We start from the raw sequence: 18,568 nt of genomic DNA on the forward strand, positions 1-18,568 counted from the left end.
TTGTAGCTGTTGCTGTTGAGTGTGTGTTCATGGTCCCGTCTGTTGCTAATGGCAGGACATTCTTGCAAATGAAATAAATACTAATATGTTTATACGCATAGCATGCTTTGTATAAATTCTATGAGTGATCTAAGAGAAGTTTTTGAAAGCAAAATAAGAGCTTATATCGGCAACATCAACCCATGATTTTGTGTAGTGCTGTCCTGTTGCTCTGCTGGAAGGTCTGCATGGGAAGTTACTTGAGTATTACCCATAACGTCTGCTGTTGTTTCCCAGTATTTAATATTCAGTATAGGGTACAATTTTCTGTAAATATTTCTAAACTTGATATTTCTTATTGATAAAAAATTTTGGGTGTCCATAATAAGTTGTAAAGAGTATAAAGGATATTTGGAGCATTTTTTTTCATGACTTAATAGCTCATTTGTTTGCTTATTTATTTTTTTATGTAGATACTGATTTATTGATAGGGGAAAGTATCTCTGCTACATTATTTGCCAAAGTGAAATTAAAAAGTAGATTCTAATTATTAAAGATTATCAAGAACTTGTAGAGTATGGCCCTTTTTTAAAAAAAACATTTTTACTGGTATTTGGAGTATTTTAAGAATTATTTAGGATTCTGTAAATTTTGACTTCTTGATTCAGAATCCCATGTGGAAGCACTAGATGTGAGGAGACCCGTTCAGAAGCTGCTGCAGCAACTCAGAGGAGACTGTTGTGGTTAAATGGGAGTAGAAGCATTGGGAATGGTGAAAAGTAGGTATAGTTAACATTTAAGAGGTAGAATTGATAGGACTGATTGAGTTGGGCGGGGGTGAAAAGGAGAAAGGCAGCAAGAGTGGTGCTTATTTCTGACTTGAGAAGGGAGGTGAATAATGAGGCAGTTCATTGTGAAAATGATGTGGGAGGGGGAACAGGTGTTTTTTTCTGTGCACATGTGTATGTGTAAGGTAAGTGAGTTCAGCTTTGTACCTCCTGAGCATAAGGTATTCTTGTGTTGTCCAAATGGAGGTGAATAGTAGAGAGTTGGAAATGGAAATATGGATTTTGAAGTCAAGAGCCTATAAACAAAGCAGTGAGAAAGGGCCAAGAGGTGTCATTGCTGGAGATTCTAGTAATGAAGGATAATCAGAGAAAGTGGAGTTTCCACAGAGCCCTGGGAAGAAGTGCAGGGCTGTGGAGGCTCTTGGCCTGGGCTGTCAGATGCCATCCAGTGACGTGGTACGATAGCTGCTGAAAAGTGCCCCTGGGATCCAGTGACACCATTTACTGGTAAAAGTTGAGGACAGTTTTAGTGATGCGGTGGGAAATGAACCTGGTCTGCAGTGGATGGGTAGCTGATAGGAGGGAACGCGAGGTGGGAAGTGTGAAGCCGGGGTGGAGGGTGGGGAGGAGAGTGAGGAGGACAAGGGCCGAGGGCGCCTGGGACCAGAGGGGGGGGTTGGGTGCTTTTGCTTGTTAGGTGGAGGAGATGCAAATCCTTACCTGCTCCTTCCTATTCCCAATTAAAGAGGGAGAGGTTGAAGTTAAGGAGGAAAAGGAGTACTTGGGAAACAGGGGGGCATGGGATCTAGGATCCAGGAAGCGTGATTATCCTGAGGCCTCAGGAGGAAGGATGGGCGCCTGTGGGTAGAGGTGTGGGGTGGATTTGGTGCCGGGAAGCCCAGGGAATCCTATGAAAGCTTGTCTTTTCTTTGTGAAGCTAAGAGATCAGATCATTTGCTAAGAGACAGGTGTCTGGGTAAGAGGCTTGAGGGCAGTGGTGAGGATTGAAATACCTGTGCTGGAACATAGGAGGGACACCTGAACGGCAGTGTGGAAGATTGCCGGGCAGCAGTGAAGGCTTTGCTGAAGTATGAGATCCTGACTTAATGGAGCCATGAATCCACAAGGTTTTGTTATTTTTCTTCCACCACTGTTAGCAACCTGGGTGTGGTTATAGGAAAAATTGAGCTAGTGTATTTATCAGGCTTTGGGGTTTTTCTAGGCTGCTGTGACATAGATTAGGATATTGAGGTTATTGGCAAAGAAATGTTGATGTGAAGGACCAAGAATTATATGCTGGATTTACTGAAGGAAGTGAAGATGGTGGGGGTATTTACATAGAGGGAAAGCGATTAAAGAACTGGAGGGTCAGTTCAGTTGAAGAACAAGTCTGGGGGTTTGCCTGTGTGAAGAAGTGGGAAAGTGGGCACTCTGTGGGAAAGTGGGCTTTCTGTGTCCCGGCGTGATGATGACATCCAGACTCTGGCCCTGGGGTTGGGTGCCCGATGTGGAGCAGAGGCCAAGCTCTCAGGGAAGTGAGGGAAGCTGAGAATCCGAGACACCAGGATACTGGCTCATAGCAGTCACCCCTAGGATGATGGCAGGATTTGCCGCAGGGAGAAAGACTCTGCTGCCTAGTTAACTGGTGAGGGGTGAGCCACTGGAGGCTGGTAGATGGCGGCAGAGAAAGCATTTGCGGGGAGTGTAGAGGTGCTTAATGTCAGAAGCCTCAGAGGAGGGGTTGTAACACGAGAGAGGTCACTGGCCAAAGACCACGTGGGGTTTTGACGTGGAAATTCATGTGGCTCTGTGCCGTGAGGACCAGTGGGGATGTGGGAATGGGGGAGCCTCCCGCCGAGGGATAAAGGAGAATCATTGTCATCAGGAAGAGCTAGGTTAAGGACAGAGGGTAAAGAGAAATGTTCCATGCAATAGACCATGGCTCTAGGACGTATTGCCTGTGGAATTAGGGGTTCCAGAGGGCACGCATTTGAGAGGGAACAGTTATGGGAGTTTGGTAAGTGCCAAACAGTCACAGGGACACTATTGGTGGTGACAGTCCCTCTGGGAGCTGTTAGAGCCCTGTTCTGGGTACACTGAGGCTGGTGGCAGGCTTTCTGTTGGCCCCAAACCTGAAATCCAGGAGCTGAGGGCAGCCGTTAACCTCCAACTCCTCCCAGGGAGGGCCGGGCAGCCTGCTGCTGGGCTTCTGGAGACCCTCTAGGGTGGTGGTGGGCTTTCGCGGCTTTCATAGGCTGTGTTCTCTCAGCCTTCATTTGGAATTTTGGAGATCTTCTGAAGCTCTCTCAGCTCTAAGCTGTAATGCGCCACCCCCCCTTTTTTTCCCTAAATTGAATTACGTAGCTCGTTTACACCATGCTCAGTTGTTTCATACCTCTCCTCAGCTGGGATCTGACATTTCGTTGCTTTTAATTTGGGTTCTTGTTATCTAGTTGGACTCTCCCATGCTGGTAACCCTTATCCTCATTACCTGAGATTTTATCTGAAGTCAAGGCTCCGTTTTCAGTCACCGTCTGCAGCGCTGATAGCTTGCTAAACGCTGCAGGACAGATTGGTTCCCAGTTCCCCTTTCTGTCCACTCTCCTGACATGGGACAGGTTTTCAACAAGAGGTGCTTTTCAGGAAATGCTGTGCCGAGAGACCCACGTGTTCGTTTGCTGACGGGAGGGTGGTTAGACACTTGCTCGGAACTTTAGAGCCTCAGGCCAGATTGAATGTAACCCCCATCAAGTCTCCTTCCACCTTGTTAAGAGTGAGGACATCGAGTTAGGAAGGTGGCCGCAGAATCTGGGTCCTGTGAGTTCTGACCCATCTCACTCAGAACATGTATTACAGTGTCATGTCTCCTGCCTCTCACTCATCAGCAGTGCAGTGTGAAAGGGAGCCACTGGCCAATGTGTTGGAGCAGAGTATTAAGGAGAAATTAATTTTATTGTTCAGTTACCTCAGTAACATCTAAAAATACCTCTTTCCTTTTTTTTTTTTAGGAAGAAGTAAGTCTAATTTGGGCTGGACACCTCTTCATCTGGCCTGCTATTTTGGACATAGACAGGTGGTCCAGGATCTGTTAAAGGTATATGTATGGCTTTAATTTTTAAATAAATAAAATATGGCTATTATGGAAATTATAAACGTCTTGGAAAAGCCATCTGGGCCATGATGCATAATGACCTGTTCAAAGCAGTTGCTAATCACTTAATTGTTCTTTGCTAATAAATACATGGATTAGGGTAGCCTGACTAATTAAAATTCTGTTTTTTCAATCATTTGATTTTTACATCATTGACTTTTTAGAGTTGCAAAAATGGACATGTGAATTAATGAAGATACTACGTTGTTTTTTGAGCATAGTTTAAAAAATGACCAAAGCACATACTTTGTAATTAAAAAATAATGTCAGAATCTCTTAATGAGCACGGTGTAACTTAAGAACTCATATTTCTTAATTCTGTGATGAATAATTTTTCACACATACTGATATTTCTGAAATTGGGTTTCATCTTAAAATTGATATGGTGGCCCCAAACCTGAAATCCAGGAGCTAAGGCAGCCCTTAAACCTCCAGCTCCTCCACCATTTAAATGGTGGCATCTTTTTCTTTTTTTTTCCCTTAAACTCATTAAATTAAATTGGTGGAGAAAATGTGCTATTTTATTCAGAGATGGTTCTCCTTTTTTTCAATATGAGTGTTTCTAAAGTAGAGCAAAGGGTATATAGATTTTTAAAGAAAAGTAACTTTTAATTTTCTACCTATCAGGTAGATTTTTACTATAAGCTTACTGTTTTACTGTGAACTGAACTTATTTTTAGTAGTGACAACCAGTCAATATTAACAATTATTTTAATTTTTTAAATATTTAATATATTTTTAGGGAACTGTTTTCACCTTTGTATATTTCTTGATATGTGGAAGATGCTTAAAGCTTTCATGTTTACTAGGCTGGTGCGGAAGTAAATGTATTAAATGACATGGGAGACACTCCACTTCATCGGGCTGCCTTTACAGGACGAAAGGTGAAAAACATTCTCTGTTCAATGTTTGCAAGTGAAATATTTGGAAGAGCAGTCACAAATGTTTTCTCCTTATAACCCTAGGAATAGCAACTGCGAAAAGCCACAACAAATGTATAATAAACCAGCATTTTGGGTTAAAAGACCTCACACTCTTAGTGATGGACAGTGAGGTCAAATACGAAGGTCATGGAGACTCCACCCTCGTGTCCCTGATAGGAGCTCATTCAGTCTATGCTTGTGTCCTCCAGGGATGGGGAACTCCTGCACCTTCTTCATCTTTTTATTTTTAAAACAGCTTTATTGGGGAATAGTTTATTTAAATAGAATTTATTGGGGAATACATTGCATGAAACTCACCTGCTGTAAGTGTACATTTCAATGATTTTTTTTGTACATTTACACAGTTGTATGACCACAACCACAGTCTAGTTTGGGGACATTTCCATTCCCCCAGAAAGTTTCCTCATTCCTGTTTGCATTCATTTCCTGCTTCTAGCCAAGCCTCAGGCTACCGCTGATTTACTTTCTGTTTCTAGATACTTTTTCTAGAAATTTCTTGTAAATGGAATCATACAAACATTTGTGTCTGACTTTTTAAATTTAGTATAATTTTGTTAAGGTTCATCCATGATGTATCATGTATCTGTAATTTGTTCTTTTTATGGCTGAATGACATTCCATTGTATGGATATACCACATTTTTTAATCTCTTCACTGTTCATTGAAAAGATTCTTTCCCCATTGTATTGCCTTGACACCTTTGTTGGAAATCAGTTGACCATAAATGTAAGGATTTATTTCTGGACTTTCTATTCTCTTCTTTTGATCTGTATTTTATCCTTGCACCAATACCACGCTGTCTTATTACATTACTTTGTAATTAATTTTTTTTTTTTTTTTTTTTTTTTTTTTTTTTTTTTTTTTTTTTTTTTTTGCGGTACGCGGGCCTCTCACTGCTGTGGCCTCTCCCGTTGCGGAGCACAGGCTCCGGATGCGCAGGCTCAGCGGCCATGGCTCACGGGCCCAGCCGCTCCGCGGCACGTGGGATCTTCCCGGACCGGGGCACGAACCCGTGTCCCCTGCATCGGCAGGCGGACTCTCAACCAGTGCGCCACCAGGGAAGCCCTGTAATTAATTTTTTAAAAAATATTTATTTATTTGGCTGCTCCGGGTCTTCGTTGCCGTGTGCAGCATCTTCATTGCCATGTACAGTGTCTCTGTTGCCACGTGCAGTGTCTTCGTTGCCACATGAGGTATCTTCATTGCAGCGTGTGGGACCTTTAGTTGCAGCGTGTGGGATCTAGTTCCCTGACCAGGGGTCAAACCTGGGCCCCCTGCATTGGGAGTGCGGACAGTCTAAACTGCTGGACTGCCAGGGAAGTCCCAGTAATTAAGTTTTGATATTGCGTAGTGTAAATTCTCCAACCTGTGATCTTTTTTTTTTTTTTTTTAAACATCTTTATTTGAGTATAACTGTTTTACAATAGTGTGTTAGTTTCTCCTTTACAACAAAGTGAATCAGTTATACATATACATATGTTCCCATAACTCTTCCCTCTTGTGTCACCCTCCCTCCCACCCTCCCTATCCCACCCACCTTCCCTATCCCACCCCTCTAGGTGGTCACAAAGCACAGAGGTGAACTCCCTGTGCTATTCTGCAGCTTCCCACTAGCTATCTAATTTTGGTAGTGTGTATATGTCCCTGCCACTCTCTCACATCGTCACAGCTTACCCTTCCCCCTCCCCATATCCTCAAGTCCATGCTCTAGTAGGTCTGTGTTTTATTCCCATCCTACCACTAATCTCTTCATGACTTTTTTTTTTTTTTAGATTCCATATATATGTGTTAGCATACGGTATTTGTTTTTATCCTTCTGACTTACTTCACTCTGTATGACAGACTCCAGGTCTATCCACCTCATTACAAATAACTCAGTTTCATTTCTTTTTATGGCTGAGTAATATTCCATTGTATATATGTGCCACATCTTCCTTATCCATTCATCTGTTGATGGACACTTAGGTTGCTTCCATGTCCTGGCTATCGTAAATAGAGCTGCAATAAACATTTTGGTATATGACTCTTTTTGAATTATGGTTTTCTCACAACCTGTGATCTTTTGAAAAATTATTTTGGCTATTGTCAGTCAGAAGTTTGTGTTTCCATGTAAATTTTAAGATTATTCTGTTAATTTCTATAAAAACACCTGTTGGAATTTTGATAGAGATTGTGTTGTCTTGAACCTGCAGATCAATTTGGGAAGAAATGCCACTTTAACAACATTGTCTTCCAATCTGTGAGCATCAAATGCCTCTGCATTTATTTAGATCTTTAATTTCTTTCAGCAGTGTTTTGAGGTTTTCAGTATACAGATCTTATTCTCTTTAAACTTCTATGCATTGTATTCTTTTTGGTGGTATTTTGAATTGAATTTTTCTCAATTTCTTGTAGCTATTATATAGAAAGACAGTGTTTATGTTGCTCTTGTATCTTGTGTCCTTGCTGAACTTGCTTTTTAGTTCGCGTAGGTTTTTGTTGATTCCATAGGATTTTCTATATACCAGATCATATCATCTGCAAATAAAGACAAATTTATTGTACTTCTTCCTTTCCAATCTGGATCCTTTTTCCCCTCTTTGTTTTACTAGCTAGATTCTAGTATAGTGTTGAATAAATACAATGAGAGCAGAAATCTTTGCCTTGTTTTTTGATCTTTGGGGAAGAGCATCTAGTCTTTAACCAGTAAATATAATGTTAGTTGTAAGTTTCTCTTAGATGCCCTTTATTAGGTTGAGAAAGCTTTCTTCTATTTCTAGTCTATTGAGTTTTTTTTTTTTTAATCGTGAATGGATGTCAGATGTTTTCCCCTCTGTCTTTTGAGATGATCATGTGATTTTTGTTTACTAATCTATTAATATGGTATATTACGTTAACTTGGAGATGTCAAGCCAACTTTGCATTAAATTCCACCTAGTATTGGTTAATAATCCTTTTTATATGTTGCTGGATTCTAGTATTTTCTTAAGGATTTTTTGGGTGTGTATTCATGAGAGGTACTAATCTGTAGTTTTCTTCAGATGTGTGTGTCTGGCTTTGGTAACAGGGTAATACCGGCCTCGTAGAATGAGTTGATAAATGTTCTTTCTTCTTTTTTCCGAAAGGCTTGTGAAAGATTATTTCTTCCTTAAATATTTGATAAAATTCACCAGCGAAACCATCTGTGCTTAGACTTCCTGTGTGGGAAGATCTTATATTACTAAATCAATTTAATTATTTAATATAGATCTGTTCAGAGTTTCTACTTCTTCCTGAGTCAGTTTCGGTTATTTTGTCTTTGTAGATATTTTTCCATTTCACTTAAGTTGTCTAATTTGTTGGCATAAGGTTGTTAATAATAATATTATTATTTTATAATTTTTCTTGTGATTTCTTCTTTGACCCACAGGTATATATAGAAGTATGTTGTTTGCCAAATATTTGGAGATGTACCAAATTTCTTTCCATTGTTGATTTCTAATTTAATTTCCCTTGTGATCATGTAACTTACTTTGAATTGTGTTTTGAAGAATGTATTTTAAATTCTTTTATAATGTATTAAGAATTATTTTACATTATAGCATTTGATATCCTAGAGAATGTTTATTGAGTGCTTGCAAAAAATGTAGTCTACTTTGAGGTGGAGTATTCTATAAATGTAAATTAGGTTAAGTTAGTGATAGGGCTGTTCAGTTCTCTTATCCTTAACTGATTTTCTGCTTGTTTTATCAAATACTGAGAGTGAGGTATTGATGTCTCCAACTATTAATTCTTGAATTGTATATTTTTAATTTTGTCAGATTTTGCTTCATGAATTTTGTGGCTCTGTTAGGTGCATATCCATTTATAGTGGGATTATGTGGGATATGTTATATGGGATATGCCTTCCTGATGTATTGACCTTTTTTTCATTATGAAATGTCTTTCTTTGCCTTAAGTAATATTTCTTACCAGAAAGTTTATTGTTTTATGTTAATATAGCCAATCTAGCTCTCTTATAGTGTCTTTTCCTCTCCTTTCACATTCAACTTCTTTGTGTCTTTGAATCTAATGTATGTTTGTTGTTGGTAGCATATAATTCAGTTGTATGTTTTTATCATCTGAAAATTTCTCCCTTTTGATTTAGTTTAGTCACATTTAGTTGTTAATAACTTTGGATTTACGTCTTCTATTTGTACTTGTTTTCTATATGTCCCAGGTTTTTTGTTCCCTAGTTCCTCTTTTACTGCTTTCTCTGGTTTTTTACAAATATTCTTTAGTGTACCATTTTATCCCTTTGGGTATTAAACTTTTTGGACATATTTATAATAGCAGCTTTATACTTCTTATCTGCTAAATTTAACATATGGGCCCATTAAAAGTCAGTTTCTGTTACCTGCTTTTAGCAGACTATGGGTCATACTTCCTTTTTTTTTTGCATGTCTCACAAGTTTTTTTTTTAAAACTAAACATTGTATATACTATAATTTTAGCAACTCTGAATTCGGACTTTTTCCCCTTGAGGTTATTATTATTATTTTTTATTAACTTGTCTGGCTGTCATCTGTGAAATATGGAATGTGTCTGGCCTACTGATATCTCTGCTCTTTTTTAAAAAAAAATTGTTTTAATGTTTTAGTGTAGTTTCTCTTATGTACTGGCTGTTTGCATCCCCCTGAAATGCATATGTTCAAATCCCAAAGTGATGGTATTAGGGATGGGGCCTTTGGGAGGTGATTAGGCCATGGTGATAGAGCCTTTGTGAATGAAGTCAGTTCCCTTATAAAGGAGACCCCAGAGAGCTCTCGTGCCCCTTCTGCCATGTGAGGACAAAGTGAGAAGATGGCCATCTGTGAACCAGGAAGGAGGCTCTCACCAGACACCAAATCTTGTTGTGCCTTGATCTTGGTCTTCCCAGCCTCCGAAAATGTGAGAAATCATGTTTAAGTCACCCAATCTGTGGTGGTTTTGTTATGACACCCCAAATAGACTAAATTTCCTAGAGTTCACCCCTGCATCTACATAGCTTAGTGGTCAGCCAGTATTTGGGTAGAGGTTTTGCCTGAATACTCAGAAGCATAGAGCTTCTACCCTCTGCTGATGGATCTGTGTGTAGGTTGGGGAGCACTGTCAGAGTTCAGCCATTACTCACTTCTGCTTCTGCTTTCTTCAGGGCCTTCTCCTATTTCTCCTGCACAGTCAGCCAGAAATGTATGGGCAGCTTACCTTGTCCTTTTTTGGGTCTCTCATTTCCAGGCTGTTTTGTCATTTGCCCCATGTGGTAGGCATAATAATGGCCCTCCAGAGACGTTCTCATTCTATTCCCCAAAACCTGTGGCTGTGTTAGGTTACATGACAAGGGGAAATTAAAGTTGCAGGTGGAGTTGAGGTTGCTAATCAGCAGACCTTAAAAGAGAAAATTAGGGCTTCCCGGGTGGCACAGTGGTTGAGAGTCCGCCTGCCGATGCAGGGGACGCGGGTTCGTGCCCCGGTCCAGGAAGATCCCACATGCCGCGGAGCGGCTGGGCCCGTGAGTCATGGGCGCTGAGCCTGCGCATCCGGAGCCTGTGCTCCGCAGTGGGAGAGGCCACAACAGTGAGAGGCCCGCGTACTGCAAAAAATAAAAATAAAAAAAAGGAAAATTATTCTGGATTATCTGGTGGCCTCAGTGTAACCACAAAGGTCCTTAAAAGTGTGAGAGAGAGGCAGAAAAAGTCAGAATGAGAGGGAGATGTGCCTAGGAGAGAATGGTCAGAGAGATGCAATGTTTCTGGCTTGGAAAATGAAGGAAGTGGGGGACCAAGGAATGTGGGCAGCCTCTGGAAAGTAGAAAAAGCAAGGAAGTGAGTTCTCCTCTAGAGCTTCTGAAAGGAAAGCAGCCCTGCTGACACCTTGATTCTAGCCCAGTGGAACCATTTTGGACTTCTGAAATACAGAACTGTCAGATAATAAATTTGTGGTGTTTTAAGCCGCTGAGTTTGTGGTGATTTGTTATACTCCCAACAGAAAGCAAATACACTAATGGGAAAAGGAGCCTCATGCTGTAGGTTTTTCCATTTGTTTCCTACTGAATTTGTTACTTTTTTGCTCCAAATCAAGTCATTTCCCTCTGGCAAAGCTACTGGCTTTCATTGCCAGCCCTGGTTTGGTCAGACTTCTTGGAGAAGGGGAGGCAAGGGGGGCGGTCGAGGTGTGTGTGGCCGTAGCCTGTGACTGGAAGGTTAAAGACTCCTGATGTTCTTACCTGAAGTTCTAGTTCCTGTTGAGTGTGCCTCTCAGTTTGTTGTCTTTAGTCAATATCCATCACCGTGATATGAGTAGTTTTGTAATTTTGTCCAATTTTATACTCTTTTCAGGATTACAATTCACAGATCTCTTTATGCCACCATAGTCAAAAGTTGCTTCACCCCTCTTTCCTGATGCTTTTTTTGATTATTTGAATGATCTGGTAAATTAACTATGACATAGGGTATATTTCTTGTTTGTTGTGATTATTAACCATAGTCTAACATACTCCCTAAAGGTTATTTTATAATCTAATGATTAGATTTAACCAATTTTCATATAAATTATTAATCAACCCAGTAAGTGCGTGCTAAGCATGTTTGAATTAGTACATTTCACACTGTTGGGTCTATTTGTCCATATGTTGATACTTGTGGACCAGATACGGAGTCTCACTAAAGTTGAGAAAAAAATAACCATTATACTAAAAAAATAAAGGTAGTGGGTTAATTGCTATGCTTGACTCTGGGGTCGGTATGGGGGAGGCTAAAAATGAGCTGCAAATAGTTTAATTTGCCTGACTCATACGTGAACTACTTGCTGTTTTCCTTTGTAGCCTTGCACTTCTCATTCTTCTCTATGTACCTAGGAGAGTTCTTGGCCATCTATTTTCACAAGGCCCATGTCAACCCATTCTTGAAAGTGTGGCTCAAATGCTGTCTCCATAAATTCTTTCCTGACTTCCTGCAACTGGAAGGCAGATGTCCTTTTCCATATTTCCCAAGAATATTACAAGCACTGTCATTCATCTTCTACCTTGTATCATAGTTTATTGTTGTGTCTTCACTACCACTAGATCATATTAATCTTGCTCCCAAGGAATTTATACATTTCACTTTTTTTGTATCTTCCATGAGCACAAGTCTTACTGCATAATTACCATCTGTGTAATTACCTAGATCAAATCAAATCTATGCTCAGTTCTTTGCATATCTGGCTATTCAACTTCGAACATAAGACCATGCTAAATTAGGCCTTAGTTTGATTTGAACATTAGCACACGTATTATCTTATCGCTTGAATTAGAAAATAAGATTTAGCTGAAGCTAAATGGTTGTGCCACATAGGAAACGTTAAAAATGTATGTACTCAGTATCTAAACATGATTGAATTTTGCAAAAGTTTAATTTCTAATTGTACTCATGAAAGGAATCAAATTATCCTGTTCTGATGTGATCTTTTACCATGAAGATAATTTAAAATATGATAGGTTGGTGATTTAATAAATAGAATGATGAGTTGAAAAGGCATGTGGTTTGTTACAAAGAACTTTAAATTCTTATCCTTTCAAATAAATAAAATGCAGCTCCCAAAACTTTATGAGGGACCTATGGGCTTTTCTTGGTCCATTAGCGACCCCTAGTGTTCTTTAATTAAAATTAATATACCAGAATTTTAAGATATTGTATTAATAAGCATTTGTTCCTTACGTTATTTTTCAAATGCAGTTCAAATTCTGCAGTTTTGACATCTTCTATAATCAGTTGAAAATAGGGATAGTACAGTAAATAGTTGGATTGTAGTACTGACTTTTGTTTCCACTTAGTATCTTCTAGTGAGGCTGAGCATACATCTAAAATCAGTGCTTCCTGTGTTCTGTGTCTCAGGAATTATGTATCTCTCACCTGGCATCTAGAAGAAACATATAATCCTGGGGTTTACATAAGCTTATCTATCTTGTTCCCTAGGATACAATTTCTCATGCTTATATATTGAATGCCTTCTATGAGTTGAGCACTGTCCAAACAACTTGACATGTGTTATTTAATGGAACATGACACCCCTGAAATATAGGTATAAACATTACTATTTCTTTTTTTTTTTTTTTTTTTTTTTTGTGGTACGCGGGCCTCTCACTATTGTGGCCTCTCCCGTTGCGGAGCACAGGCTCCGGACGCACGGGCTCAGCGGCCATGGCTCACGGGCCCAGCCGCTCCGTGGCATGTGGGATCTTCCCGGACCGGGGCACGAACCCGTGTCCCCTGCATCGGCAGGCGGACTCTCAACCACTGCGCCACCAGGGAAGCCCCCAACATTACTATTTCTTGTAGGTTGGGCTTCAGAGGAAGCAGACCGAGATGGAGGTTAGTGTGCAACAGGCTTATCGAAGTGCTAAGGGGTCACACCTGTGGAAGGAAGGGTGGGCAGAGGCTGCAGTCAAGCTGATGCTCTCAGAAGGAATGCACCTGCTGACCGTGGGGGGCTCCTGTTGCTGTACTTGACCTTGGGGCCACAACTGAATCATCATCTCCCTCCTCTACTATCTGTTCTAGATTCCCCTTCCCCTTGGCTAGCACATCTGGTCTTCAGGGCTTACCTGGTGATGTGACTCACAGGCCCTCAACCCTGGAGGTCTCAACCCCTGGTTATCACGCCCTTCTTAGGCCAGGGTTGTTACACTTGTCCATTTACTGTCAAAATTGGACAAGGGAACACCAAGAGACACCTAAGTGCATCATCTGCACACAAAATGTAGTCCTCCTTGTCCCCATTGTGTATACTACTCCTTTCTTCTGATGGTCAAGTTTAATTACCTCTGCTAAGGTGGTGACTCTTCTTGCCTGCTGGTCCTTTGACAAAGGAGCCTGGTGTTCAGGCATCCTTTCTCATCTGGCATATGGATCAGAACATTATTCCTAGTTGTGGAATATGCTGCCCCCAAACCGGAGGAAGCCATCCAGGCGTTATGCTTCCTTCTGTTTCAGGAAGTGCAAGGTGGAAGTGCAAGTTCTTTACTTTGGGGGCAATGTCCTGGCATTACCCAAACCGCTGAACCCCTGAGAATTTACTGACATGACAAAGCCCCTGAATTGTAAGATTGCCCACCCTCTGGAGCATATGTGTCTTGTTAAAGCCTTCAACATTCCACTTCTTCTTGCTCATCTGGTTCTGTTAACAGGACATCATTGGACCAGGGTGAACTAGGGTGATTTCTGAAGGTTGCCCAAATGGCTCTGAGGCAAAACTGTAAATGTAAATATATCCTGTTGTCTGTGTGAATGCAAAGTGTTTTCCATCTTTTTTTTCCTAATGAGGATAGAGAAGAATATATTTGCCAGGTCAGTTGCTGTGTACTGTGTACTTTAGTATTAACCTGCTGTAGCAAAGATGTCGTATTTGGCGGAGCTGCTAGAATTGGGGCTGTTTGGTTGAGCTTGTGGGAGTCCACTGTCATCCTCCATGTTCCTTCTGGTTTTCGTAGTGGCAGAGTGGTGAATTAAATGGAAGTATTGTAGGGACCATCAGCCCTGCATACTTGGGTTTTTAAGGGTGGCACTAATTTCTGTCATTTCCCTCCATGTGGGATATTGGTTTTATTTATCCTGGCCAGGGTATGGGGGAGGGCAGATTTAGAGCCTTCCATTTGGCTGTTTTATACTATAGACCAAGGAAGTGATATGAGTGTTTGCCAACATGTCTATTCCAATTATACATTCAGGGACTGGGGCAGTGTCCTCTGGATGTGTTTGTGGACCCAGTGCAGACACTGTGAGCCAGACCTGGCCCAGGTTTTATTTATTATCTCACCCCTATGCATGCCCCCTGTCTAACAGAGGGGCCACATAACACTTTGAGTCTCTTGCATCTTGTACTTAATAATTTGTGAAATGTTTGGGTTTTCCCCTTTCCCTGGTATACAGCTACTTGAGTAATGGTCACTGGTCCCTTTGGGGGTGGTCTGAGAGATTCATCACTGTACATTTGCTTTGGTGTTGCAGAATCTTCCCTTCCAGGATCTGGCCTCTCCTTCAATACATAGTTCTAAGTCCAAAATTGACTCAGGCCCAGAAACTGGACAAGGTATTGTGACTTTTACTGGGGCAACTGTCTTTGGCTTCTGACCATCGTTGATTTCTTTTGATGGTACAAGTTGAGGTGTATTTGGAAAGTTCCTAGCAGCATGGACAAAGCAACGTCCCCCGTTATAGGTGTCAAAATGCCAGAAACGTCATTGCAGACAATTGAAGGTTTTAAATAAGCAGGCAGGCTGGATTGAATATGGATCATACCAGATAATTTTGTGCCATGGGGCGGCCTAAACTATACATCATCTACCAAAGCACTGAAAAATAGCTGGTGGAAAAACTCCTAACATCACTGAGAAACTGTTTCCATGTCCTCTGAGGTCTAGGGCTGCCATCTGGAAATGCCATTGCAGACCTGCTTCACAGATAGCAGAGGGGGTAGGGGGGATGTCATAGGACCCTAAAACAGTAGAGGCCTGGAGGTGGCACTTAAACATCAGAAGCCAGGTGGCTGCAATTATGGTAATGAATGAGTGAGTTCAGAGGAGCAAGGTCGAGAAGGCTGACCTGCAGAGAGTTATGGAAATGGTTAGCAGAACACAGCATTCCTGAGGGCAAATTACATGTGCAAATGGTAGCAGATACTGTTTTCATGATTTTTTTTTCCTTTTTTATTCTCTTTTGCTAGATTCAAGAAGTACTTCATATAAATTCTTGAATAACTTATTATACATTTGTTAGACTGATACTGTCCCACAGCCATGGGTGCTCAGTTCTTCTTACCCCCTCCTTTTCCCCTTTTCTGACCGCCTCCCCATTCCCTTCCACTTTCTCTTAGTGTTTAGCTAATATCTGTTGGCCTGTCTTCAAGTTCACTGATTCTTTCCTCAGCTGTGCTCTGATGTCTACTGATGAGACCATTGAAGGCACTCTTTAACCTCATTTCTAGCATTTTTCTTTGACTCTTTCTTATAGTTTCCACTTCTCAGCTGAAGTTCTCCATCTCATCATATATGTTGTCCACCTTGTCCACTAGACCTTTTAACATAATAAAGTTCTCTATCTGATCATTCCAACATCTTGATCATTTTTTTGTCTTTCTGTTAACCATTTTGTCTCTTGACAGTGGATTGCTTTTTTTGCTTTTTGTGTGTCTGGTAATTTTTATGGAATGTTAAACATTGTATATAAGACAGTAGAGACAGAGGTAAATAGTACAGGTATCCTTACTGTGCTTTACTGTATTGCACTTCAGATAATGCATTTTTTACAAATTTAAGGGTTTTTTTGTTTTGTTTTTTTTTGTTTTGCCGTACGCGGGCCTCTCACTGTTGTGGCCTCTCTCGTTGCGGAGCACAGGCTCCGGATGCACAGGCTCAGCAGCCATGGCTCATGGGCCTCGCCGCTCCGCAACATGTGGGATCTTCCTGGACCGGTGCACGAACCCGTGTCCCCTGCATCGGCAGGCAGACTTTCAACCACTGTGCCACCAGGGAAGCCCCACAAATTTAAGTTTTGTGGCAACCCATTGAGCAAGTCTGTTTTTCCAACAGCATTTGCTCACTTTGTGTCTCTGTTACATTTTGGTAATTCTCGTAATATTTCATATTTTTTCATTATTATATTTGTTACGGTGATCTGTGATCAGTGGTGTTTGTTACTATTACAGAAAGGTTACAACTTGCTGAAGCCTCATGATGATTAGCATATTTTAGCAATTAATGTTTTTATTTTTTGGCGGTACGTGGGCTTCTCACTCTTGTGGCCTCTCCCATTGCGGAGCACGGGCTCTGGACGCACAGGCTCAGCAGCCGTGGCTCACGGGCCTAGCCGCTCCGCAACATGTGGGATCTTCCTGGATCGGGGCACGAACCCGTGTCCCCTGCATCGGCAGGCAGATTCTCAACCACTGCACCACTAGGGAAGCCCAGCAATTAAGTATTTTTTAATTAAGGTATGAACATTATTTTTTTAGACATAATGCTATTGTACACTTAATAAACTACAGTATAGCATAAACATACCTATTATATGCACTGGGGAACCAAAAAATTATTGTGATTTGCTTCATTGCCATACTTGCTTTATTGCAGTGGTCTGAACTGAACCCACAATATCTCTGAGGTGTGCCTGTAAGTGGAATTTTGTATCTTTTGACCACCTTCATCCAGTTCTTCCATCCCTAACCTCCAGCCTTTGGTAACCACAAATCTGACCTCTTTTACTATGAGCTTGGGTTTTTAATTTTTTTATATTCCACATATAAGTGAGATCATATGGTATTTGTCTTTCTCTGTCTTGTTTCATTTAGTATAGTGCCCTTGGGATCCATCCATGTTTTTCTGAAAATGGGAGGATTTCCTTCTTTTTATGGCTGAATAGTATTCCATTTTGTGTGTGTGTGTGTGTGTATGTATACATATATGTATACATACACACACACACACACACACACACACACACACACACACACACACACACACCCCCGCCATATTTTCTTTATCCATTCATTGGTCAGGGGACACTTAGGTTGTTTCCATGTTTTGGTTATTATAAATAATGCTGCAATGAACATGGGAGTACAGATATCTTTTCAGGTCAGTGTTTCTTTTCTTTCTTTCTTTCTTTTGGTTGTACACTCAGAAGTGGAATTGCTAGATCTATGGTAGTCCAATTTTTATTTTTTTGAGGAAACTCTTTACTGTTTTCCATAATAGCTGTACCAGTCTACAGTGCCACCAACATCAAGTGTTACCTTTTCTCCACATCTTCACCAGCATTTGTTATCTTTTGTCTTTTTGGTGATAGCTGTTTTAACATGTGTGAGGTGAGATCTCATTGTGGTTTTGATTTGCATTTCCCTAATGATTAGTGATTTTTTTTTTTTTTTTTTGCGGTACGCGGGCCTCTTACCATTGTGGCCTCTCCGTTGTGGAGCACAGGCTCCGGACGCGCAGGCTCAGTGGCCATGGCTCACGGGCCCAGCCACTCCGTGGCATGTGGGATCTTCCCAGACCAGGGCACAAACCTGTGTCCCCTGCATCGGTAGGGGGACTCTCAACCACTGCGCCACCAGGGAAGCCCTGTGATTAGTGATGTTGAGTGCCATTTTAGGTACCTGGGCCATTTGAATATCTTCTCTGGAAGAATGTCTATTCAGATCCTTTGCCCATTTAAAAATTGGATTATTTGTCTTTCTGCTATTGAGTTGTATTAGTTCTTTATATATTTTGGATGTTAACAACTTATCAGATACATGATTTACAAATATTTTGTTGCATTTTCTATGTTACCTTTCCTTTTTTATGATGGTTTTCTTTGCTGTGCAGAAGATTTTAGTTTGATATAGTCCCAGTTGATTTTTGCTTTTGTTGCCTTTGCTTTACATGTCATATCCAAAACATTGTTGCCAAAACCTATGTTAAGGAGCTTTTTTCTATGTTTTCTTCTAGGAGTTTTATGGTTTCAGGTCTTACATTTATATCTTTAATTCATTTTGAGTTAACCCTAACCTAACTTTTGTGAGCCGTGTAGGATAAGGGTCTAGTTTCATTCTTTTATGAGTGAATACTCAATTTCCCCAGCATCACTTATTGAAGAGATTGTCTTTTTTTCATTAAGTATTCGTGACCCCTTTGTCAAAGATCAGTTGACCATATATGCATGGGTTTATTTCTGGGCTCTTGATTCTGTTCCTTTTGTCTCTGTGTCTGTTTT

The 18,568-nt window shown here is 40.8% G+C and overlaps 1 protein-coding gene across 3 annotated transcripts in view; it reads left to right on the forward strand.

Moving 5' to 3' along the window:
- Positions 1 to 18,568, forward strand: part of OSBPL1A (oxysterol binding protein like 1A) — a 209,728-nt gene that overhangs the window by 14,522 nt on the left and 176,638 nt on the right. For all 3 annotated transcript variants that reach the window (XR_010836893.1, XM_067015193.1, XM_059040921.2), the window contains exons 4-5: positions 3,776 to 3,861; positions 4,728 to 4,802. Coding sequence is in view for 2 of the 3 variants with exons in the window: in XM_067015193.1 (XP_066871294.1) it covers positions 3,776 to 3,861; positions 4,728 to 4,802 (161 nt within the window). In the remaining variant the exon portion in view is untranslated. The remainder of the gene's footprint in view (positions 1 to 3,775; positions 3,862 to 4,727; positions 4,803 to 18,568) is intronic.

Source organism: Kogia breviceps, chromosome 15, assembly GCF_026419965.1.
Source record: "Kogia breviceps isolate mKogBre1 chromosome 15, mKogBre1 haplotype 1, whole genome shotgun sequence".
Lineage (NCBI taxonomy): Eukaryota > Metazoa > Chordata > Mammalia > Artiodactyla > Physeteridae > Kogia > Kogia breviceps.